The 26,317-nt window shown below is 43.6% G+C and overlaps 1 protein-coding gene across 1 annotated transcript; it reads right to left on the minus strand.

Annotated features, from left to right (window-relative positions):
- Nucleotides 1-1,580: 1,580 nt before the first annotated feature.
- LOC310790221 (putative carboxypeptidase X1) lies at nucleotides 1,581-26,158 on the minus strand (the record flags this gene model as incomplete). Its single annotated transcript, XM_083651894.1, has 16 exons — nucleotides 1,581-1,891; nucleotides 2,541-2,643; nucleotides 3,331-3,470; nucleotides 4,073-4,169; nucleotides 4,815-5,012; nucleotides 5,464-5,643; nucleotides 7,501-7,697; nucleotides 12,397-12,520; nucleotides 14,960-15,051; nucleotides 15,957-16,116; nucleotides 16,934-17,018; nucleotides 17,388-17,527; nucleotides 18,238-18,347; nucleotides 23,362-23,538; nucleotides 25,639-25,785; nucleotides 26,149-26,158. The coding sequence occupies 16 exons, from the start codon at nucleotides 26,156-26,158 to the stop codon at nucleotides 1,581-1,583; spliced, it is 2,271 nt and encodes a 756-aa protein (XP_083508020.1).
- Between the last annotated feature and the right edge of the window lie 159 nt (nucleotides 26,159-26,317).

A 26,317-nucleotide genomic window follows, 5' to 3' on the forward strand; every position in this document is an offset into this window, starting at 1 on the left:
GTAATATGTAGTATATTACATTTTGAAAGTAACTTGCCCAACACTGGCCATAGCACAGAATTACCTGGTGGTTACCTGGTTCACATTGTGTTTGGATTTCACAGGGAGCATTGTGGCCACCTTCAAGCACACCTCCCGTGCTCAAATGCACCAAATGCCATTTTTCCAGGAAGTAATGCGTGGGAACAATAAATCCATCCACACATCCAAACTCAAATTAAACATTTAAATGACGCGCGTGGGTGGAATCGCTTTGAAAAGACAGGCGTAACCACGGTCAAAAACTCTCAAACAATTAGAGGAGCACTTGTATAAAGAATGGAGATACCGCTCACAGCTGAAAACACCCTCATGTTCTCTGTCACCACAACAACATGTGGGAAACCATTACCATCCTAATTAGAGAAGCAAACAGCTGGAAACATCTGGATGGTGAAAGAGAACAAATAACGCTTTACCCTTCTTTAACAATATCAATGTGCCAGACTGCCTCTTCTACATTCTGTGAATGCAGATACAGTCTGTACTTCACACCCACTGTGAGCCTGGTCAAAGGCAGTTGATGACGCTTCAGACCGGAGGAAGTTTGAACCAATCACCAATCACCAATCACCTGCCTCTAGGTGGGACATCCGGGACGTCCCCCTATCGCTCATTATTTTACCCGCTCATTATTATTAGTTTCCCTTTCCGTTTTGACCAGGTTTCCCAGCTTGAAGTAAAGTAAGCGGAAGCATTTGAAAATTGCGGGAGCCAACCGTCTGTTTTAAGAGACTACTTGAGCCCTTGACTGTGACACGACTTGGGCCTAAGTGTCACGGTCACCCTAGCTCAGGGATTTGTCTTATTGGCTGTCAGTCTGAAGCTTATGGGCAGTTAGGTTGTCACTAGTCTCTCTCCAGACTCAAATATTACGTTGACTCGCTGCGCTCCGCATACTACACAAATGAGTCTGTGCCACTTCACAGCCACAGCTGCTATCTGAGGGCGGGTCTAGGGGTTTGAAATGGAATGAGTGACAGGTCCTAGCACCAATGAGAGAGTGGTTGAAATTGCTCGATGTTGCAGGAGCCAGGCAAGCAGGTGGGTTAGATGGGCGGTCTTAGGGTGGGTGGGCCTCCCTGATCGCAAAGTCGTTACTGATTGGTGAATGGTGAATCCACCAGTCACCAATCACTGGCCAAGATTCTGCCCCCAGTTTAGTGAGAGGAGTGTCCCAGACCCAGAGAGTGATCTGCAGCATGCAGTAACGTAGTGTATCAGCATAAGAACTCTCATGGGTCTGGCGTTGAGACTAGGTTGTCACCAGAGTCTTGAAGAAAGGACCTCCGCGTCAGTGTTCACTCTCTCGGAAACCCTATCGCGATTACTGTGTGCTAGGACCAAGTCAGTAGATTGTCGTTTCCCCGTTTTTGTAACCGTGTTTTGTTTCAAGTATTGTCTGCGTGTTATACAGTATCTATAAACATGAACTGGGACAGGGAGCACCGAGACAAAGCGCTCGTGAACCAGGAAGCGTGAGCTGGCGAGAGATGAGCAGCCCCACCGACCAAAGCTCAACCCAACTCCTCATCCTGACCTCACTCGCTCCTCGCTCTCCTGGCAGCGGCGGCGGCAGCGCGTCTCTGGTTGATGGCCTTGGTGGTGACACGAAGCTTGCGGAGGCGTAGCTGGCGCAGCCTGAGCTGCAGGTCCTTGGGGATTTTGCCCCCCTTGGCCAGAATCTCCTTCAGCCTCTGTTTGGGCGTCTTGGTGAGGCGGAAGTCGCAGAGCGTGGGGTAGTGGTCGTACATGACCCGGCAGGTGCGGGTGGAGGGGTAGTAGCCCTCCGCGCTGGCCGTCACCTGGTACTCGCCGGGGTTCAGCAGCCGCCAGTAGTCGCCGTCGGCCGCTGCAGGAGGAGAGATGGCAGTCAAATGAACACTCAGCACATGACCTAAATCAGTGGTTCTCAAATGGGGGTCCGGGGACCCCCAGGGGTCCTTGAGGGGGTTCCAGGGGGACGGGGTCCCCAGCCAAAAATGGGGGGTAATTTATTTTCGCTATAATTCATTCATAAGTAACATAATGACTATTTTGGTCATGGGTTTTATACACTTTCTGTAATAAAACATCTAAAAGCATCAATCCTATTATGGGGGACCGTGGGACAAAATCCTATTAAATAGGGGTCCCTGGTCTAATCTTTGTCAGTTTAGGGGTCCCTCATGTGAGAAAAATGTAGAACCACTGACTGACAGGAGATTTTGGCTGTGGATCGTAAGCTACATCAGCATGTAGCCATCGTCTATTCTATTCTATTCTATTCTATTCTATTCTATTCTAGTGTTGTAAAGCACTCTGTGACAAAATTGCCATGCTAAAAATATGCCATTTCTACCTTGTTAAGCACTTTGTGGATGGCAAGGCATCCGGAAACGCACCAGTGATTTTGGTTTCACGCAACTGGTTTTTAATTAGATTTTGGAATTGCATTTGATTAGCAGAGCATATTAGCCCTGCTTATTATACGTGAGTAACGTAAGAACACATGAATGTACCTGATCTAATGTGATGATCGATGTCGTCGACTTTGATGATGGCGTCTGCTATACCCGCCTCTGTGTCTTTGTCACGGACCACACCCTTAAGTCCACGGTGGACCTACAACAAATAAAAGCACAAGTGTGAGACGACACTCTTGTCTCGCAAACAGAGACTAAAATACCAATGCACTGGTAAATAAGCCACAAATAACTTTTAATTAATATTAATATTCATGGTATTATTATTGACTTTTTGACACAATAAGCAGATGTTTTGATTGGAGATGAGACATCACAGTTTCAAGAGTTGGGCTGTATTCGCCGTATAATGATGGCTGGATTGTAATCATATTAAAATATGCAATAAACAGGAGAAAACAATAAAATGGAAGAACAGAAAGCAGACCAATAAGAAGGAGGGAAGCCAGAGGAGAAGAGAAAGAATGAGGAAGTTTAAGAAATTGTACAATTAGTAATAATAGTTGTAAAAGATACAGGAAAAAAAGAGGAACAGTAAATTAGTAAAGTGATGTTAACAGATGGTTTGTTTTCACATAACCATCTGCGAACCATCGCTGCCGTCACACCAAAGCCCGCCCCTAGCTGCCTCATAGGACGCTGATTGGTGCGAACCGCCGGTGGTTCAGATTCAAACCAATAGATTGGAGCGTGACAAGATGGATTCGTCATGTGATCGTGATCTCATGATCTCACGCGAATTCAGCTGCCTCGTGAGTTTAGCAAAGAAGATGAAAGAGGGCCGTTTAGTAGAACCCAAGGGAAGCTGCCATGCAGGTAGACAGACCTGCTCCATGTAAATCAGTAGAGACTCTCTGTTGTTCTCCCACTCGATGGGAAGCTCGCTGGCGTGAGGAAACTTATCACACGAGAGCTCCACCGTCACCTCAAAGCAGTTGGTGTGAAGGTAGCTGAAATCATTCATGCCTGGAAGGAGAAAAAACAGATATGTGTTTTTGCATGGCTTTCCTCCCACAGTATTAAGACATGCGGTGTTTGCGTAGTGTAATGTAGTAATGTAATCTAGTAAAAAGTGTAAATTAAATAAGTATAAGTATAAGTATAAGTACAAGTATAATAGATGTATGATACATGCGAGACATGCCTGTGTGATAACTGAACTGAAAACCATGTTGCGTAGAGTTTTTGTTTTATAAAATGTATTATAATGTACATTGTGAAATGCACGGGATGTATTTATTGCATATTGTGTATATTTTGTACTGTATTGAGTAAAAACAGGACAATTACATTTACTAAATTCCAAGATGAAACTTGCAACCCTAATTCTGACGAGAGTAGGCAACATAAATATATACATCTAACATGTCTAACCCAGAATTGGCACAGGTCTAACCCTTTCTGTCTATTTGTCTAACGGTTAGATGAAAGGGTTAGACTCTATCCCTTTCATTGTCCCATATGAAAATGCTTGAATGAAAACACACACACACACGCGCGCCACACACACACACGCAGACACAGACACGCGCGCACGCGCGCGAATGAACGAACGAACAAACACTTACTTCCTGGTACGGTGTGCCAGTCGGCTCCATTGATGATGTTATTATATCTGATGAAGTCCTTGTTGTGGCAGGGTCGGCGGTCTGGGTTGGACATCACCTGGTTAGAAGACATGATAACAATGCAAACTGTTGACAGGAGCCTCTCTCCATCCTATACGCTTCATTCATCCACTGGCTTTCCTGAAGATGCTGGTTGAAGGTGTCTCCAAACAGTGTGTAGCGACTGATCAGCACGGTTGTGAATGTGCATAACGAAGAGTTAATGTACAAACTACTATGTGTGCATTTTAAGATCAAGAAATCATCGGCGGAAGTTCATCATTCAGTAGATCTATTATACAACACTGAGTTTGTAAAGAAATAAAAATGTCAACAAATGACTTAAAGGGCTGCAATGACTTTTGGGGAGTTTGGACCGTCACCTGACCAATATAAAATTACCTCTCTGTTTCAAGTAAATATATTTTTCTAGTGAGAATGAACACTTTAGCAGTAACTGTAAGTGACTGGCATTATTCAAAGTATGAAGGAAATCTTTTAGTAATCCAAAATTGGACTTGTTTTGATTCTCTTGCCTGTAGATTCATAACATCTGAAAACAAAATCTCAATCATCATCAATACATTTCAAGAGGCCTGTTCCATAGCCAGTGTTAGGGGTAACTCATTACAAAAGTAACATATTACATGTAATATATTACTGAAAGGATGCAAAATGGTACAATGACAACAGGAGGATGAACCTGATTGGTGCTGGCGTACACCGTGGCCAGCCAGCGGAAGAAGCTCTCGTCGGCGGTGGGCGTGTGCTCGCGGGGCGCCCAGTCCCGCGTCATGTCGTAAGGGTAGGTGACCACCAGCTCGCCGCCGTGGAAGTTGGCGCTGAGGACAAACGGGATGTTCTGCATCCAGCTGATGACGGCGCGGGTCTCTGACGCCACCTGGTGGTGTCAGGGTTGGAGATCAAGTCAGGGGTGTAGCTCCTTTTATATTGACACTTTTTAAGCAGTGCAGCCCTTTCTATACGCGACGTGTTTGTCCATTTTGTAGCACGAGGTGTCCGTTTGTAGCATGAGAGGATAGACCAATCAGGAGCAGCGTATGCATATGGAGAGGCGGGACGGGGGAGAAGGACCCGCACTGCTTACTTCAAAACCTGGGTGTTGTACTTTCTCAAAACTAGGACCATACTGTATATCCCATAAATGTATCTTCATGTTTTGCAAATCTTGTAAAGCAATCATGCAGATTTCCCATTAAATCTGACCAGCAACCGATAATAAGGAGATCAAGTAAATCTATAGTTCACTCAAAATATATAAAGGAAAGTGATGATTTTTCTTTCTTTTCTTTCTTTTTAAGATAAGAACATAGCCTATAACAAAGACTTACAAAGGCCTCCTCGGAGGTGTACTGCTCTGGGATGGGGAAGTAGTGGTTGATGAGTTTGGACTTGTCTGTCTCCAGCTCGATGGCGGTCCACATGATTGAGTTGAGGTCAGCAAAGTTGTGGTTCATGTCGATCCCCTCATAGCTGTAGCGTCCCAGGGCCCAGCCGGACAGCTCCGAGCCCTGCGGATTAAAACAGCAGGGCTGCCAAAACTGAAGCTTCTCACATGAAGGTACTGTACAGGGGCTGCAGTGAGGTTTTGATGCCATGATGGGCCTAATCACTCGGGTACGCGGGTAACAGTATCAGTGCTGTGCAGTGAGTAAAACTCACTCCCCGATGCCTTAAAGTCGAACTGAACCTGTCCGTCACGTGCATAATGAGTCCGTCTCAGACTGAAAACATAGTTTGTCTAAGATGACAGGTTGAGAGGCGGGTCATAGTATCATGTCGATGATTTTATTTGACAATTCTGGGGACTGGATTGGGCTTTGGCCAATCATGGCGTGTTCCGCCTCCAAATCGAGTGGGATTCAGTGTGTTGTGGCGCTCCCCTCGGGAAGAGCCTTTTGATGGGAGGATCGGAGCTCAGCGAGCCGCAGGCTGCCAGCTGCCTTCGTGTTGCCGAGCGGAGAGTGCAGCACGTCGGCCTGGAATCTCCGAAGTGCGACCCCTGACAACCAAGCTCTCGGATGCGCGCGCCATTATCGCTACGATATCCCTGGAATGCGTGTTTTAACGAGCCAGTTGCATTTCTTTGCATTCTTAGAGATTATAGTTTTTGTTTTTTGTTCATGTTTCTAACAATTGGCCAAGTTAGTAGTTAGATTATGGGATAGGAATTCTGCCAGATGACAGGCACTAGGCGCCATTTTCTACTTCATTTGGAAGAGAAAATTATCCTGAAATGAAGATTTGATTGACAGCTGCATGTCGTGATATGATTGGTTGAAATGGGGTAGAAATTTTATAGTACTAGGTGACGTCAGCAAACTGTACATTACTGTTATCAATGAAATCTTGAAAAATGTGTGTGAAAAACTAAAGAAATTAGATTGTTGTGATTTGTTTTGCATACATCATTAAATAGGTGCACTGCATACCCAGGTATTTGAACTAAAAGAAAAGAAAAGTCATTTTTGGGTTCAGCTCGAGGCTCTAGTGACGTATTAGAGCCCGTACGGCGTTTAGCCTCCTTGCTAGAGCGTCCGCCTCCCATGCTGGAGGTTCCGAGTTCGATTCCCGGCTGCAGGTGACACACAACATGGGTTACACGCACACTACACTGCACACTTCATAATCACGTGCACATATGGACTCAGTTCATCAGGAGAGTTAAGGATATAGTCTGTGACATTTGCCTGTCCATTTCTTGCTGTTGCAGTGTTTTGGCCATAGACCGTATAAGAAATATGGACGGAGTCACCGTGACGTCACCCATTGCTTTTTTGACTCTCGTTTTGAAGCCTAGAGTATGGGAGTGTGGCCGTCGCCATCTTGGGGCCCTTGCGCAGCTCGCTCGAAATGGCGCAAGACCAGGGGTTTCCCACAGTCGGTGTCAATCACACGCAAAACATATTATTTTCTATCGTCTATTTTACTCTAAACAGGTGAGTTACAGACTTATCAAATTTCACGCCAGTACAGTTGTCATGAAAGGTGAAATTAGCTATACAAACTAAAACTGTTTTTTTTAACAAGGCCGTAAAAAAAAGGCCGTAAAGGCCGTATGTTTATTTATGGCGAAAATACAGACATTCTAACATGGGGGTGAATGGGGAATGACTCGCTCTTGCAGTCTGCCTCAAGTGGCCATTTGAGAAATACATTTTTGTGTGACTCCTGGGCTGAATCCGAATAGTCACTCCTAACTCCTTTTCCTACCTTTTCCTTGACCTCACCGGAGTAAAACATGCAGTGTTTTTTTGTTTTTGCCCCACGTAGGCTACATTATTAAGCTTCTCTGGGGTCAATACGCCACTGGTGACCGAAACATTAATTTGTGACTGAAGTCCTGCAGTAAATGTGGTTCCAGGCACCTTTCTAAAGGCCATCTCGTATCCATCGGGGTTCATGGAGGGCAGCAGGTGGATGCGAGTCTCCTTGACCAGGCGGACGATGCGCTGGTCACCACGTTTGTACTCCTGACATATGTACTCCATCAGGTTGAGCACGAGCTCCCGACCCAGCGCCTCGTTCCCATGCATCCCGGCCACGTAGCGGAACTCCGGTTCGCCTGCAGGGGGCGCCAAACACGGGCACAGAGGTAGGGTTAGAATGATGTTCTCATTGTTAAACACAGGTCAATTCCTTAGCGTTTATTATGCTGTGTCTTATTGTGTCTGTATGTCTGTCTGTCTGTCTGTCTATCTACAGTGTTGAGGGTAACTCGTTACAAAAGTAACATATTACATGTAATATATTACTTTTAGCAGTAACTCAGTAATATAACTTATGACTAATAGGATTTCAGTAATATTATATCAGTTACTATGTCAAGTAACACAAGCTACAAATTGAGTTACATTTTTGTTTTATCAAAGCACATATTTAAATAAGGATACAATCATTTCCTAATCAAATTGTGTGTTTTTATGCAAATAACCACTAATGACAATAACAAAGGAAAAGGGGAACATTTAGAATTTTGGACGGTTTACACTGACTTCAAGACTGTGGAAAAAAGTTTTGGGCTTGGTTCTGGGGCGGCGATGTCATTCTGCTACTGCTGTTATTTTGGTGAAAGTAATGCAAAAGTAGTGTCATAAGTAACGAGTTACTCTACACAGTCAGTAATATTGTGAATAAAAGTAACTAGTAATATGTAGTATTTCACATTTTGAAAGTAACTTGCCCAACACTAGCTATCTACAGTATATTTATCATACAACAGAGCATGAGAAACCACAAACATTATACTGGATATCTTTTCAAAAAAGCAGTTTTCATTCCAAATCAAAATTGTTTGTTTAAAGTATTATCAAAATGTAACATAGGCCTCCTCAAAACTTCAAATAGCCGACAGTATCTGTGGTGTCAACACAGAGCTGCACAGATCTCAGTCCTCCACTGACCGCGGTCTTTTAGTCTGCCTGGCTCTACCACTGATACAGTGTTTTGGCAGGTAGTTCAGAAATCTAACACGTCCTCCCTAGGACTGTTTGGAGCTTCAGTGCAGGCCCACTGCTAAATGATGTGGAGTTTCTCCTGCTGCAGATCTGACAGCACACACACACACACACACACACACACACACACACACACACACACACACACACACACACACACACACACACACACACACACACACACACACACACACACACACACAAGGTCCAACTATTATACTATGCTACACTATTTTTTATTTTTTTAATGTTTTTTATGTTTTACTCAGGCCCAGGAATGAATGAATTCCTATTTGTTTAGCTTGGAGATTGTCTGGAAGCCTGATGTTTGCAAATGTCTTGGAGACTGAAGGAAGCACAGGAGACGTCTGTGTCAATACTCAAGGAGAGCAACGCTACAGGAATGTTTTTCAAACGTATACATTTCAGGATGTCACACCTGGTGGTGCAGTTGGAAATAGTTCCGTTTTATTTTATTGGTTTATTTTTGTGACTGATAGAGGAGGAAATTCATGATTATCCAGGATATTGGATTCACATACAGTCATTGGAACTGGACACAAAAAATTTCAAAATAAAACCCCTCGTGGCAAAACAAAACACCACTTTTAAGTGGAAAAATATGGGTACCCCTTTATTTTACAGGTCCCTAGTTACAACCCTTTGTAATTCGACATGAACACACATGTAATTACATGTGTGTAAACACATGTAATTACATGTGTGTTCCTGTGTAATTATAATAGGTTTTTAGATGTTGTCTGCTGCTTGTTCTCAGCAGTGGAGGTGAGGTGAAGTATCACTGTTTGATATGGGCTCTGCTCAGTCTAGTAAATGGTCTCCATCCCTCAGGGGGTTCTGGTAGTCATGATGCATGTCTAATGGAAACCATGTGTTTATTATCGTTGCAGTCAAGAGTCCAAAACGAGTGCTCGGAAATTCAAGAAGCCATGGAGTGATTCCATAAGACAAAATAATATGATGTAAAATCACACTTCATCTTCCAAATCAGGGGCATCCTGATTTGTTGGGTCAAAATCTGTTATAGTTATAGTCTGTACAGATCTTAAGGGATCTCCGGTATCACTACCTGACTGAGATAAAACACATGTTTTGACTAGACTCCTGCACATGGATATTATAAAGGGTTTCTGGTTTCTTCTGCTGCATTGTGGGTAGAAAGTGTTCTCTAAAAAAACTGCTGACCGTAAAATTCCCAAGGCTGAGCATCTAGGATGGTGACCAGTAAACCCTCGCATCCTCTCCTGTTAAATGATTTCTCCTTCCTCCCTTTTGTTTGTCGGTCTTCACAATAAAGAAAGAGAATTACACGGGCACTTTAATAAAACAGGGAAAGGTATTCACAGTGTTACATAAGCCAGAGGAAGGGAGGGAGCAGCTTTGAACCCAGTTAGCGTGTTCCTACTGTAACCGCTGGCAGATGACACAACCAGGCAGAAATCTCAGGCTGTGGAATATTAGATTGCATAAGACTAAATTTAGTCTCTGGGCGGGAAAACAGTCTACAGTACTTTGAGGTGAACAAAGGAATTAGCTCAAGCAGACTGAGCAGAGAGCAGAGTGTGTGTGTGTGTGTGTGTGTGTGTGTGTGTGTGTGTGTGTGTGTGTGTGTGTGTGTGTGTGTGTGTGGCGGAGGCGGGGGGGATTTATTCCATTGTTAAAACGTGTCAGTTATTATTATTTCAATGTGGTAACAATGTGTCCCTGAGGTGGTTTGGCCGATCGGATCACAATCCGTTCTCAATGTGTCTTGGGTGCATTTACACCTGTACTTCCATGCGGTACAGCGATATCCCATTGCAATCTGATCACCCCAGAACACATGTTAATGCCAGGTGTAAATGGAGCGTTTGTGACTTTGTTTCTAATCTGGATTGTGTGGATTTAGTTGCCTAACCATGATAGCACATCATCCAGCTCCTTTATAATCAAAGAGGCATCCAATTCAACATCATATGCGTCCTTTAAGATGAATACACTTGACTTGTTTTGACATACAGTTAGGCCTACATCATTTTCATAGTAGCCTATATACTCTGCCACTGTATGGTGTATTTTGGCGGGGAAACGTATCCGATCTGCTGCAGGCGGGCAAAGAAAACATCCGAGTGCAAACAGAGAGCGACCCCGGGGTGTGTGGGTTCACACTCTGCACAGTGCAGGCCTGTCTGTCAGTTAGGGTGTGTGGGTTCACACTCTGCACAGTGCAGGCCTGTCTGTCAGTTAGGATGTGTGGGTTCACACTCTGCAAAGTGCAGGCCTGTCTGTCAGTTAGGATGTGTGGGTTCACACTCTGCACAGTGCAGGCCTGTCTGTCAGTTAGGATGTGTGGGTTCACACTCTGCACAGTGCAGGCCTGTCTGTCAGTTAGGATGTGTGGGTTCACACTCTGCACAGTGCAGGCCTGTCTGTCAGTTAGGATGTGTGGGTTCACACTCTGCACAGTGCAGGCCTGTCTGTCAGTTAGGATGTGTGGGTTCACACTCTGCACAGTGCAGGCCTGTCTGTCAGTTAGGATGTGTGGGTTCACACTCTGCACAGTGCAGGCCTGTCTGTCAGTTAGGATGTGTGGGTTCACACTCTGCACAGTGCAGGCCTGTCTGTCAGTTAGGGTGTGTGGGTTCACACTCTGCACAGTGCAGGCCTGTCTGTCAGTTAGGAGGGCTGCTGTACACTGGCAGCCATTGTGGAAATCCCCTCTGACCCGGCATCTGTCCTTCATTAGTGCAAACGACTCCTCTCATTGGAGGAGAAGCGGTGTGGCAGCAGTATGCGAAGCACACGGCAGATTGGAGTTTCACTGACATCAACATTCATAGCATTTCATAGCCAGAAACAATCCCATTGGTCGAGTTAAACCTCAATGGGCGGAGTCGCTTTTACACGTGGCCGTTACGTATGTCTAATGTTTAATTGTATGTTTAATAAGGAATATGCTATTTGCACCTGTATGTCAAATACGCCAAATTTAAAATGTTTAAGCACGTCTAAAGTATGCACATGACATGTGCACCTATGTGCAGTGAATATGCCACTGTCTCTGACTTGTCTTATCACTATACTGCCTTATTGCTTGTTGTGTCTCTTGTTGTTTTTGCACTCATATGCCCTGTTATATTTGTACTATGTTGTAAACGGAGTCCACAGCACAAGAATTTCACACGTGATACTTGTACCATGGAGTGACAATAAAAAATCTTGAATCTTGATCTTGAATCTTGTTAACTTTTGAGCCATGAAAAACGGTGAGGGTGGAGAGAAGGAAAGTCCAAACAAAAAAATAACATTATACTATCTCACTACTATAATAAGGTGGAGGGGTTCAACTGCGCATGCAGGCACACGGGCGGCGAAGTGTGCGCCGCTAAACATGAGCGCACGGAGCGCTAAAAATGAGCGCGCGGAGCACGCAAAGCTAGCAATGAGCGCACGGAGCACGCAAAGCGAAGAGCTACATCTCAAAGTGTCCTGCGCAAGACACTGAATCCCTAACTGCTCCTGATGAGCAGTTAGCATCTTGCACGGCTGCAGACGCCATCGGTGTGTGAATGGGAGCGCGAATGCACTGTAAAGCGAGCGGTCGTCAGACTTGTAAAAGCGCTATATAAATCCAGTCCGTTTACTATTTATAAAGATAATGGCTACAAAATAATTTACATTGCAAAATTAAAAATACATATTGGTGCTTTTTAGAGATAAAGAATGATGAAGAATTTCTCTTTCCTTCCAAAACGAATGTATAGCATTGTAGCTTACTCTCTTTATGTCACAGTGCTGTAGCCTCACCCAGTTCGTGTTTTCCGGGGTTGTCGGAGATCTCCATGACGTACAGCTTGAGACCCTTGTAGCTCTTGCCGATGCTGTAGATGCGGGTGATGTTGGGACACGCCTCGTTCACTGACTTCATCAGCTGGGGGAAAAAGGAAGAAGTGGACTGGTGACCAGAGGGAGGAGAAACTCTCAGAGTCATTTGTAAAGCATGGGGGGGGGAAGGCAGGATATTTTTTTGTGTGATATCTGAGTTTGCCTAATCTTTTTTTTTTTTTTTTTACAATGTTGCAGTTACACCCACCTATCTGCTCACGTTGTCACTCAGCTAAATAGCTCAAATGTAGGCTAATGGGAACAAAAACTTTTCCGCTATTATCATCCTCCAATAAACAGTAAAGTATGTTGTTATGTGCAATTCTTCAAGTTAGACCATTACAGTTGTTTTTACCAGCCGCAACAACGGGGCTGGTATTCATTTCATCACTGATAAACATGATGGAATTTGTGTTTTCATAACGTTAGCTTGTTGGACATAGCATCTGGTGAGCTAGCCATCGCTGTCTTGTTAATACATCTCTTTGTGTGTGTGTGTGCGCGTGCGCGTGTATGTGTGTATGTGTGTGTGTGTGTATGTGTGTGTGTGTGTGTGTGTGTGTGTGTGTGTGTGTGTGTGTGTGTGTGTGCGCGTGCGCGTGTATGTGTGTATGTGTGTGTGTGTGTGTGTGTGTGTGTATGATGGTTCTGCCTGGCCCGGGAGGTCTAAGACAAACCACACCATTTTACTTCAGGGTAGATGCAGGAATCCTGAAATTAAATTCAATACTTTTTACAAACAAACACAACCTCCCCACAACACAGCCCAGACCTAGAGTAGATATGATACCCAGGTGGTGATACAGGGTGGTGTGTGGTGGTATATTTTCAGTGCTGTTTGTTTTTTAGCAGGATTACGGAAAAACTACTGATTCGATTTTCATGAAACTTGGTGGAAGGGTGTAGCATGGGCCAAGGAAGAACCCATTACATTTTGGAGCGGATCCGATCCGGGTCGGGTCAGTGGGAGGGGGCGGGGCTGGGGAAAAGGAGTCGTATAGCCTGAGTGATTCAAAGAGAGAGTGGTACCAGCGGAAGTCCAAAGCTATAGTGTGTGTGTGTGTGTGTATGTGTGTGTGTGTGTGTGTGTGTGTGTGTGTGTGTGTGTGTGTGTGTGTGTGTGTGTGTGTGTGTGTGTGTGTGTGTGTGTGTATGATGGTTCTGCCTGGCCCGGGAGGTCTAAGACAAACCACACCATTTTACTTCAGGGTATATGCAGGAATCCTGAAATTAAATTCAATACTTTTTAAGACCTTTTTTCAATGATTTAATGTAGTGATAAAATGAGAGGTTACGGGATGACAATGGTTTTTTTGGCCCCCGGCAACAATCATACAAATGTACTTCCTGGAACTATTCACTCTCTCTCTCTCTCTCTCTCATGCACGCACGCACGCACGCGCGCACGCACACACACACACACACACACACACACACACACACACACACACACACACACACACACACACAATAGCTTTGGACTTCCGCTGGTGCCACTCTCTCTTTGAATCACTCAGACTATACGACTCCTTTTCCCCAGCCCCGCCCCCTCCCACTGACCCGACCCGGATCGGATCCGCTCCAAAATGTAATGGGTTCTTCCTTGGCCCATGCTACCCTTCCACCAAGTTTCATGAAAATCGAATCTGTAGTTTTTCCGTAATCCTGCTAAAAAACAAACAGCACCGAAAATATACCACCACACACCACCCTGTATCACCCCCTGGGTATCATATCTCTTGGTCTGGTGTTGTGTTGTGGGGAGGTTGTGTTTGTTCCTGTGGGCTTAGACGAGCCATGTCTTGTCAAATCCACTACTACGCTCTCTCCAAACAGCCCGCTGGTAGTGGCTGGCAGCCCAGTGAGGATGGGAGAGGAGTGAAACCTCACATCATATTTGTTGTTTGGTGAGACAGACCAGACCACACACTGTGGCAGCTCAGACCTACAGACCTCAGCTGTCTACACTCACTGCTAAACCAACAGAGGATGGTTGTACTGTAGCTACGCAGCAGACTGCAGTTTTAGCTGGACACAAACTTTCTGCGGAGGCTTTGGATGCTTCTACATTAATTTGTGAATATTTGTGTTTCCTGTGTAAATGACTGTAGAGAATATTAAGTGTTGCAAGTGTCGATTCATTAAGTGTTTATTTGCACTGTATTAGGGCTTGTAGTCATTTTACCATGTGTGTCAGCATGTAGCATAAAACTCTCTACAAAGTCTACATCGTCAATATGTCCTTCTCTACACCACTGTCACTGAGATTAACTCCTGGACAATTCATCATCATTTTGTGATCAGGGTTCTATTGATTCTGACTGCAGAAATGAACGAGGAGAATGTTTTACCACAATAAAAGCATGTTTAACATCATCATCATCAAAAGAGCATGCTCATCATCACTGACATCATTATTCTTGTATCAGGAAATAGGATATCACCAACATATCAAGCATCATAAGGTTTAAGATATCTCTTGTACCTTTCTCATCTCCTTGTAGTTGTGGTGTCTGAAGTCCAGTTTGTCTCTGGACTCTGTCGGTTCTGTCTGCCATGCGTAGATGTTGTTAGGATCTAGGAGACAGAGTAGGACAACTGTTAACCACGATGTCCTCATGTTGCCAAGGTTACATGGACTGTTATCAAATTAGTTTTGACCCCCCCCCCCCCCCCCAACTACCAAAATGGTAATAGGTGATCAAAACTTCAATTAATGAGGTACTTGGAAGCCCATGTGACTTTTGTTTACAAGCCCTGGTTCACTTCCCGTGCAAATCTAAATATAAAAATGTCAGAGTGTGACCAAGTCAATCTGAAGTCTTGAGTCACAAGTCTAAAGTCAAGTCAGAACAAAGTCCAGTAGCCTATCAATTTAATATCTTAAATTCAGTCGTCTCCTGGAACAAATCTCATCACTTTCAAGTTTCAGTCAGTCATTTAACACAAACACAAAGATCTCAAGTCAAGACTTTAGAAACCTTTCAGTCAGAGTCAAGTCCCAAGTCAGCAGAACCCAAGTCAAGACAAGTGTCAAGTCTTCTCTTCATAAATCAAGTCAAGACAAGTGTCAAGTCTTCTCTTCATAAATCAAGTCAAGACAAGTGTCAAGTCTTCTCTTCATAAATCAAGTCAAGACAAGTGTCAAGTCTTCTCTTCATAAATCAAGTCAAGATAAGTGTCAAGTCTTCTCTTCATAAATCAAGTCAAGACAAGTGTCAAGTCTTCTCTTCATAAATCAAGTCAAGACAAGTGTCAAGTCTTCTCTTCATAAATCAAGTCAAGACAAGTGTCAAGTCTTCTCTTCATAAATCAAGTCAAGTATCAAGCAATTAAAACTGTGACTCGAGTCTGACTCGAGTCTGACTCGAGTCACAGTCAAGTGACTTGAGTCCCTGCCTCAGAAAAGTGATTTTCCACCATGGACCAGAGAACCAGCCCTTCTGAGCAGAATGGTTGCTGGATCCAAACTGTGCCTGTACCTGGCAGTGTGCAGCCCAGCACCTCTGCTCTCAGACAGATGGACCCGTCAGTGCCGTTCTCGTACCAGGACTGCGGGTTGATCCGGATGTAACGGGCCACCGTGGACGTGTTGAACAGGGCCAGCACAGGTGTCACTGAATCCTGGTTCCCTTCAAATACCTAAACATCAATCATACACGAATCCGACTGAATTATCAGCTTGTCAAGGCTTCACAAACTTCCCCATGTACAAGAACCCCAGACGAAGCCCCAATTTAGCACTGCACAATTAATCATTTAATCATGCCTAATCATATATTGTAATTTTTAGTTTCCATCCATATTAATTGCAATTAAGCACTTAAATTGCATTTAGAATGTTCACTGTAGTTGACAATAGGCATTATGTTGATGGAGTGAATGAATACATAACAACCTGCAGGTTTGAACTCTCTTTGAACACACACACACACACACACACACACACACACACACACACACACACACACACACACACACACACACACACACACACACACACACACACACACACACACACACACACACACACACACACACACACACACACACACACACACACACACACACACAGTGTTAGGAAACTCTGCTTGTCTTATGGGTGTATGCACCAGGCCTGGCAGCAAAGGCAGAAGGTTCTGTTTAGAAAGTGATGTAATGATCTGTTTTGTTGTTTCAGGAGTATGTTATATTGTGATTTAGCTGTGCGACTATAGCGCTGGCTTATGTTGTATTGTATATTTTGTATGTTGTGTATCTTGTAAGCCCATGTGGGCTGGGCACTGTCAAAAGTGCATGACACAATGAATAAACAACCAACCAACCAATCAACCAATCAATCAATCAATCAATCAATCAATCAATCAACCAATCAATCAATCAACAAACATGTACTGGGGCATATGGGCTCAGTCATTTAAATACATGAAGGTTAAAATAACGTATTCAGAGAACTCACCGCCTCTTCAGTCCCGTTCATACAAGGTTTCCAGACCAGCGTGTCGTTACTGAACTGCACCTTGTAGGTATACACAAGGTCCCAGCTGTGTGTGAACAAGACGTACAAGAGATGTCATTATATATATATATATATATATATATATATATATATATATATATATATATATAATGACGTATATATATATATATATACGTCATTATATATACATCATTATATATATATATATATAAACATCACTGAGCAAAACTATAACTGCAATCATGTATGTAACAGGAGAAAATAAAGAGTAAGGAAGAGGCTTTAATCTAAAACACGACATAAAGCTATTTTAGTGAAAAATAAGAAAGCAAGAACAAGGACAACAGAGAGAAGCCTGTGATTTTCTGTGGACCTATTGCACCATTTGGAGAAACACTTTGATTCTAGAATGTGACCTTTGACCTGAGCTGACCTCCAGATGGAGGCGCGGCCCTGCAGGATGACGCCGGTGAAGCGGGTCGGCCGCAGAGCGTCCACCTCCAGCCACTGGTCCTGGTCTCTGTGCTGCGCACACCAGGCGCCATCATATATATCACCATCCTCTATACCAGACTGCAATACAACACACACACACGCGCGCACGCACACACACACACACACACACACACACACACACACACACAGACACAGACGCACACGCACACGCACACGCACACACGTGCACAAACAACCACACTAGAGATGTATATTAACAAGACAGCGATGGCTAGCTCACCAGATACTATAGCCAACAAGCTTACATTATCTTAGTCAACGTTATCTCAACACAAATTCCATCACATGTATCTCGATGAAATGATCAGTTCCCAGTCAAAAGCAGCACAGAAAAGTCTGTTCTGTTGGGAAAGTTGCACGTATTTTGCACGTTATTCTTAATGTAATGTCTGTCAATGGAGACATTATGTAAATAGCATTTGTTTGTAGTTAGATTTTTTTCTGTTGTTGCTCTCAGAGTTTGTCTCAATAAATATCTCATCTGTGTTATGCACACTATATAGGCCTATTGGCAATTGGTCTTTTTGCCTCATTTTTTTATGCCTTTCTCTGAAAGAGCTTTATTGGAAAGGCATTGGTCGTCTAGCATAAAGTGTCTCACAGTCTCCAACACTGACACATGATGGATTATGTCAGATATTTGCACTTCTACAATAAGACTTGAAATCATTTTAAGCTAGTTAGCTTTAGCTTACAAAACAGAACACATGGTCGTCAGACAGGACAGAATCTGTATTGTTATGAATGAGCTTCCTCCTTCAGCTCACCTGGATGTTGAGGCGTCCGCGGTGCGGGCCGAGGCCGCGCCGCTTGAAGGACGACGCCCTCAGCTGGACGTCTTTCACCCTCAGAGACTCCAGACCCAGAGGAGGACATTCTGACAGAGACAACAGACCCAGAGGAGGACATTCTGACAGAGACAACAGACCCAGAGGAGGACATTCTGACAGAGACAACAGACCCAGAGGAGGACATTCTGACAGAGACAACAGCTGCATATTATTACTACATCAGAAGAAAACACACTAACACGCACAACAGAGATGCCCACATGTCATTTTTTGCAAGTCCAAGTCAAGTCTAAAGTCTTTGAGGGGCAAGTCCAAGTCAAGTCTCAAGTCTTTGAGCTCAAGTCTCAAGTCTTTGAGGTCAAGTCCAACTCAAGTCTCAAGTCTTTGAGCTCAAGTCCAAGTCAAGTCTCAAGTCTTTGAGCTCAAGTCCAAGTCAAGTCTCAAGTCTTTGAGCTCAAGTCCAAGTCAAGTCTCAAGTCTTTGAGCTCAAGTCCAAGTCAAGTCTCAAGTCTTTGAGCTCAAGTCCAAGTCAAGTCTCAAGTCTTTGAGCTCAAGTCTCAAGTCTTTGAGGTCAAGTCCAACTCAAGTCTCAAGTCTTTGAGCTCAAGTCCAAGTCAAGTCTCAAGTCTTTGAGCTCAAGTCCAAGTCAAGTCTCAAGTCTTTGAGCTCAAGTCCAAGTCAAGTCTCAAGTCGTTGAGGGGCAAGTCCAAGTCAAATCTCAAGTCTTTGAGCTCAAGTCCAAGTCAAGTCTCAAGTCGTTGAGGAGCAAGTCCAAGTCAAGTCTCAAGTCTTTGAAGACGAGTCTCAAGTCACTGTGGGTGAGACTTAAGTGCGACTCAAGTCCAAGTCACAAGTCCAAGTCCCCATCTCTGCACAACACAGGTAGCCATTTGTGCTCAAACACATACAAACACAGTACACACGCTCTGTGGTCTTGTATGACACACACACACACACGCACACGCACACGCACACACACACACACACACACACACACACACACACACACACACACACACACACACACACACACACACACACACACACACACACACTCCCCCTTGTGAGTGAAAAGCGGGAGTGGAGAATTGCTCTCATACTTGCAATCAACTCTCAAAAGCATGTGAGTAAAAAAGAGAGAAGAGGATTTTCAGGACGTTTAAGTGAAAAGAAAGACAGATGCGTTATTAAGAAAGCTATTTGCTTACTATGATTTGGCAACACATACTGCACATGTCTCACAAACAGAGCAACACAGTGAAGAGAGGAGAGAGAAATGCTATGTATTCATGCATTTCAAAAATCAGTTCACTGATAATTGGTTGTTGTATTAATTATAGTAATTTGATGACATTTAAATTGCATCATGTGACTTTGTTTTGGCAGCACTTCTGTATTTCATGCCAATGATGCACTTTGAACTGAACTGAAAGGAGAAAGTGAGAGATGCTACTGTACTAGTAAAGAGAGAGAGATACCAGTGTGAAGAGAGAGAGACACCAGTGTGTGGAGAGAGATACCAGTGTGGAGAGAGAGAGAGAGAGAGAGAGAGAGATACCAGTGTGGAGAGAGAGAGACACCAGTGTGTGGAGAGAGAGAGAGAGAGAGAGAGAGAGAGAGAGAGAGATACCAGTGTGGAGAGAGAGAGAGAGAGAGAGAGAGATACCAGTGTGGAGAGAGAGAGAGAGAGAGAGAGAGAGAGAGAGACAGCGCAAGAAACAACAGTGGAGTTTTCCTGAACCTCGTCCAGCTTCTCGTGCTGCTGTGTTGGAGCTCCAGACAGACAGACTCTGGTTGTCTGGAGGGTTCAGCTCAGTTCACCGGCTGGAAGGTTCTGCAACGGTCTCACTTCTTACAGGATTCTTTACTGGAATCTAAATATTCTAAAACTCCCAGCCAGGCTATAAATATAGCATCAAATGAACACTAAATTTCAGTGGTATTTCCCTTTAGAAACCCTAACACCCTTTTGCCTTGTAGTCCTGCTGGAACTGCTAAGATGTGACTGGAAATGTAGCTTCTCTCCAGAGAGTCGTGGTCTTATTACTGCTGACCTGTGGTTTCCTGCCAAGTCACAAGTCTTATTACTGCTGACCTGTGGTTTCCTGCCAAGTCACAAAGCTCTTCACAAACTAGTGAACCCTGACTAGAGAGACGTGTATCATTCATCATTTCACTTATAGTACAGCTAAGCACTCTGCACCACGCCCCCTACTGTATCATATCAGTACAGCTAAGCACTCTGCACACCGCCCCCTACTGTATCATATCAGTACAGCTAAGCACTCTGCACACCGCCCCCTACTGTATCATATCAGTACTGCTAAGCACTCTGCACCCTGCCCCCTACTGTATCATATCAGTACTGCTAAGCACTCTGCACACCGCCCCCTACTGTATCATATCAGTACAGCTAAGCACTCTGCACACCGCCCCCTACTGTATCATATCAGTACAGCTAAGCACTCTGCACACCGCCCCCTACTGTATCATATCAGTACTGCTAAGCACTCTGCACACCGCCCCCTACTGTATCATATCAGTACTGCTAAGCACTCTGCATGCCGCCCCCTACTGTATCAGTACTGCTAAGCACTCTGCATGCCGCCCCCTACTGTATCATATCAGTACTGCTAAGCACTCTGCACCCCGCCCCCTACTGTATCATATCAGTACAGCTAAGCACTCTGCACACCACCCCCTACTGTATCATATCAGTACTGCTAAGCACTCTGCATGTCGCCCCCTACTGTATCATATCAGTACTGCTAAGCACTCTGCACACCGCCCCCTACTGTATCATATCAGTACTGCTAAGCGCTCTGCACACCGCCCCCTACTGTATCATATCAGTACTGCTAAGCACTCTGCATGCCGCCCCCTACTGTATCAGTACTGCTAAGCACTCTGCACCCCGCCCCCTACTGTATCATATCAGTACAGCTAAGCACTCTGCACACCGCCCCCTACTGTATCATATCAGTACTGCTAAGCACTCTGCACGCTGCCCCCTACTGTATCATATCAGTACAGCACACTACAATACAGTACAATACAATACAGTACAGTGTACAGAGAACTGTACGGGCAGTGTTACAAAAGTGTATGAAATAATCATTAAATAATCATTCATCGTAAATGAGGTAAAGGTTTGAAATAATCGTGATATTGATTTGAAGTCATATCACCCAGCCCTCTAGGAGGCAGTGTAGTGGAAGATAAGCAGTTATGAGTTATGCTTGGCCAGTGGTTAAAGAGACACAACCTCTTTCTGGCAAACAAGCTTTGTGATGATCTTACCATTGAGAAGACTGCTGCAGCGTTACCAGTGTGATCAGTGTTCAGCAGTGAAGGAGGTCATACACAAGGACAACTCAATCATGACATTTATGTGACTGAGACATTGAAATGTAAAACCCAGAATACGTCCAAATAATCTATCAATTACAGCCATTGAACTGATATCTTTGATTTTGTCGCTATATTTACACGGACTCTCAATGTTGGTGCAAGCTGTTGTACAGACTATCTAGATCTATTCATGTCCAAATGTTTGCTGGATGGTTTAGTTTGCTACAGTGAGCGCATGATAACATTCAAACATATTGTGTATATTTAGCAGGTGGTTACATCACATCAAAAACTCCATCCTGCACATAACCACTGAACACAGAGAGGTGCAGCTGCTTCCAGTCTTCTCATCATATAATGGGTAATAATCAGAGGTTATTTTCCAGAAAGTCTTTATTTTCCTTGAAGACTAACAGTGAAGCTGTGAGGGCAGGAGGAGAGGATATTACCTCCCTGAGGGTAATATCAGATATTAGCTTGACTTCTCCACAGTACACTACTTTAGATATACAGCATGGGACCCACTCCACTGGGTGAATCCATTCCATATCAGACATGGCTCCAAAAATAGCTTTTTGTAATATAATTGTTGTTGTTAGTTTGATGCTTCCCTGGCTGCCAGATGGGTGGAGCATCATTCGACAGTTCAGTGAGCACCAGCCAGTTTGGACAATCCCGGTCTCCATTCACAAAGTCCCTACTTTTTCATACGTGTAGCAATCACAATAAAAAATTAAATTATTAATAATTAAAATTAAATATTACGTAGTTCCCAATTCCGAGACATGTTTGTCAAGCCAGAGTCTTTTCCATTGAAAATGGCTGTTGTTCTTCCGCTTCCCAGCGGGGAAACAGCGCCCCCTCTGCTGTGGCTACAGGTGGGAAACCCATAATCACACATCCGGAAGAACAGAAATTACAGGCTCTAGCGTGACAAAAACGGCTCGGAATTGGAAACGACAAAATATTGAAGAACACAAATATCCCGACTCGACGGACAACAACCTTAAGGAAGTACTGTTTTATAGAGAGCCAAAGTGGAACGTCACTTCCTGCTTCAGCACTGTACCAGAGATTTTCATCCGCCATTTATTTTCCCATAGACATTTCGTAAATTGCTTATAAAAAGAGTTATATTTGTTCAAACCAAACGGTTCAGATATATTTAGAAACAGGAGAGACCACATAACATTACACTAGAAACAAAACGCAAAAAAAATTACGGATTTAAAGAAAATATTGTTTCTATGTAGTTTTTTTCTTGTTTTGGTCCGAGTGAAATGTTCTATGGTCTCTCCGGATTCTAAATATAGAACCGTTTGGTTTGACGAAGTACAATTATTTTTTATAAACATTTTACGAAATGTCTATGGGAAAATAAATGGCGGATGAAAATCTCTGGTACAGCGCTGAAGCAGGAAGTAGGCGGTCACTTTGCCTCTCTATTTTAATGTGATTGCTACATAGCTTTATGAAAAAGGAGGGACTTTGCGGATGGAGCCTGCAGTGAAAATATGGCAGCAGGATCTGAAGCTATAGACAATCTCATGAAAGCATTTGAAGTGGATTTAAAATGCATTTCTGGGTGAAGAACTTAGCTGATGCTATCTGAATGGTCCTGATGCAGTCAATCCCATCAGTCTGTTACAGTACTCCAAGCAGGTGAGAGCAAGAAGTTAAATGATGTGCAGCTATTTGACCCCAGTCTGATCCACATACTGTATACCTCAGGGCTAATCCCATACATACGTGGGCCTGTCTCCACAGCCTGTGACTGGCTCACTCTCTGTTTCACTCGGGCTTTGGTGGTGGTCTTGACTTTGGGCTTCTTGTGGAGGACTTTGGGCTTCTTGTGGAGGACTTTGGGCTTCTTCAGGGGTGTTTTGGCCTTCTTTGCTACCTTAACGCTCCTGCTGGACCTCCTGGCTACATAAACGCAAACCAGCAGCAAACATTCACACCTCACAGAACATGACTGAAGACTTTTCCTGAATCATCTGGGTCCACTTTTACTTCCAACACAGTTGCCAGAATAAAATGTTGGCAGTTTACATTTCTCCTAAACCACGCAGATCAACATTTGTGACCCAAAAATACATTGCATATTAACATTTCAAATTAACATTTTCCAGCATAAATTCGAAAATGACGTCGAGTTTCCAGTTTGAAAACATTATACGCAAATAAAACAACATGGTGGTTAGGCAACTAAACAACTTGGTTAAGGTTTGGGTTAGAGTTAAATAACAAAAATGTAAAATGTGACTCAAGGTTGAAATGTAGATTTTGGGAATGCTGGGATCGAACATTCACCCTGACCACAATGCCCTTACTGGCCAGTGGCCACCATGCTATTTCAATAGTAGACTCTATATAGAGTATAATGTTGATATAGCCTACATGTAAATTATCTAGGAATGTTGATAGGCAACATTTTGGTTCACAAATGTACCATTCAACATATCTGTGATTTGCAGAAATGTAAACTGCCAACATTTTATTCAGGCAACCTAGAATACATCCGATACACCAGGCAGGACTTATTTTGATAGAATTTCAACATTTAACTGATTGGTTAGTTCCTTCATCTTCCACCATGGGAGGATGGTGTGGGAGGTACAGTGAGTAGTGAAAACCAGCTTTAAACCATGACACTGTGTTGATGCCTGGCTGAAGTTCTGGGCTGTAGCTGTAGATGTTTACCTCTGATGAGTGTAACAAACTTAAAGCAACACAGCATATATTTAGTTTGACAGTTATTGAGAGTTGGTTTGAGTTAAGTTGTGGACCAGTGATGTCATTCATGCACAAATGGCATCACTGGTCCACAATTTAACTCAAATCAACTCTCAAAAACTGTCAAACTAAATGAATGACTGCAAAACTGTTTATAGTTTTCGGATATACTACTGATTTTGTAATGATACAAAGCTCGGTGGAGGGTTCCTTTAAATTCCTGGATGATCCGACATGACCAGTGTGAGGGATCTCATCATTCCTTTTTTCCCTCAAGTCACCACACTGACCACCTGGTTTTCATCAGAGGATAAGTCATGTTTCAAACTGCTTCAACACACACACACACACACACACACACACACACACACACACACACACACACACACACACACACACACACACACACCCATCCACACACACACATCCACACACACACACACACACACACACACACACCCATCCACACACACACACACACACACACACACACACACACACACACACACACACACACACACACACACACACCCATCCACACACACACATCCACACACACACACACACACACACACACACACACACACACACACACACACACACACACACACACACACACACACACACACACACACACACACACCATCCCCCTGGACACTGACACCCTGACCACAGATATGCAAAGACCAACAGAGTGCTTTTGCACTCTGAAAACTGACAGAATTTGACTCAAATTTGAAAGATCCCCATCAACTCATAATTTGTAGACAATTGTCTTGCAAACTGCACAACTCATTTGTTCCACAATTAAGATTTTTGATACTTTTTTGTTCTGATGGCTGTTAAGTTTGTTAGTCATGAGAAAGACTCATCATCACACTCAAATGTTAACACTCTTTATGGGAACTGTAGTAATGAAACAGTGTGGGACAATGTGTACAAGAATAATTAGCACACAATCAATCAAACATCAATTAATAACTGCAATTAAAGTGAGCTAGTGGCCCTATAATACATTTAGTAGGATACTATACAAATATCACATGCCAACTTTAAATCCCTAGCTATGGCATAATATTGAATACTGTAGAGTTACAGTGTAGTGTTACTTAGCTATATCACTGAGTAGCCTACCATAGACACATCAATCCCCATAGGAATATTATAGTGAATTTTCATTTATTTATTTGTTTGTTTGTTTATTTATTTACATTAGGGCTAAAACCGAGAACAGCAACATTTGAATAGAAATAGTTTAAGTAGCCTAAAACATCAGTTTGGTCAACTCACCAAACTCCAAGGGACCTTCTTCTTCAGCGTCTTTGCTGGACACTTTGTTGTTGTTGGTTTTCTCAGGTTTTACAGTCAGATGTTCAGGAGCAGGTTTGCTCGTCAGTCCTGTGGTGGGAACCTCTGTGGTAGGAACGTTAGTTTTGGCTGCAGAATAAAGGCTTTCAGTGGGAGTGAAGGTTGCGTTTGAATCCACGGTAGATGTCCCTGCAGTGCTGTTCTCAGTGGGGCTGCTGGAGATGACAACAAATGCTCCACAATGCAGAAATAAAAACACACTGAAGTGCAGAACTCCTGCCATAACTGCTCCCTGCAGACAAACCCTCTAGTACCCATTCAGCCCCTCTGACCTGCCGCTTCGAGACAGTCAGTCAAGGCACCCACAACATACACAGCTTCCGGTAATGACTTTCAAAATAAAACCCAGTTGTTGTGTTATTTTTGTGTGTGTAATAAATGACCAAAGTGAATACGGTAAGCTACATGTTGTACCATACTACGGCAGCGTACCTTCACCCATACTTTTTTACTCCAAAAATAATCCATGGAGTTTCACAGCAAACACTGTTGCAGAATTCTCCTAAATAATCGAAGTGAATGGTGACCAACTTTTAAACATAAAGCAAACTTTTATTTGACCGAACGAACTACACCCCCAACCATCTCACCATGCAGGAGG

The sequence above is a fragment of the Poromitra crassiceps genome (genome assembly GCF_964638095.1).
Source record: "Poromitra crassiceps genome assembly, chromosome: 15".
Taxonomy (NCBI): domain Eukaryota; kingdom Metazoa; phylum Chordata; class Actinopteri; order Beryciformes; family Melamphaidae; genus Poromitra; species Poromitra crassiceps.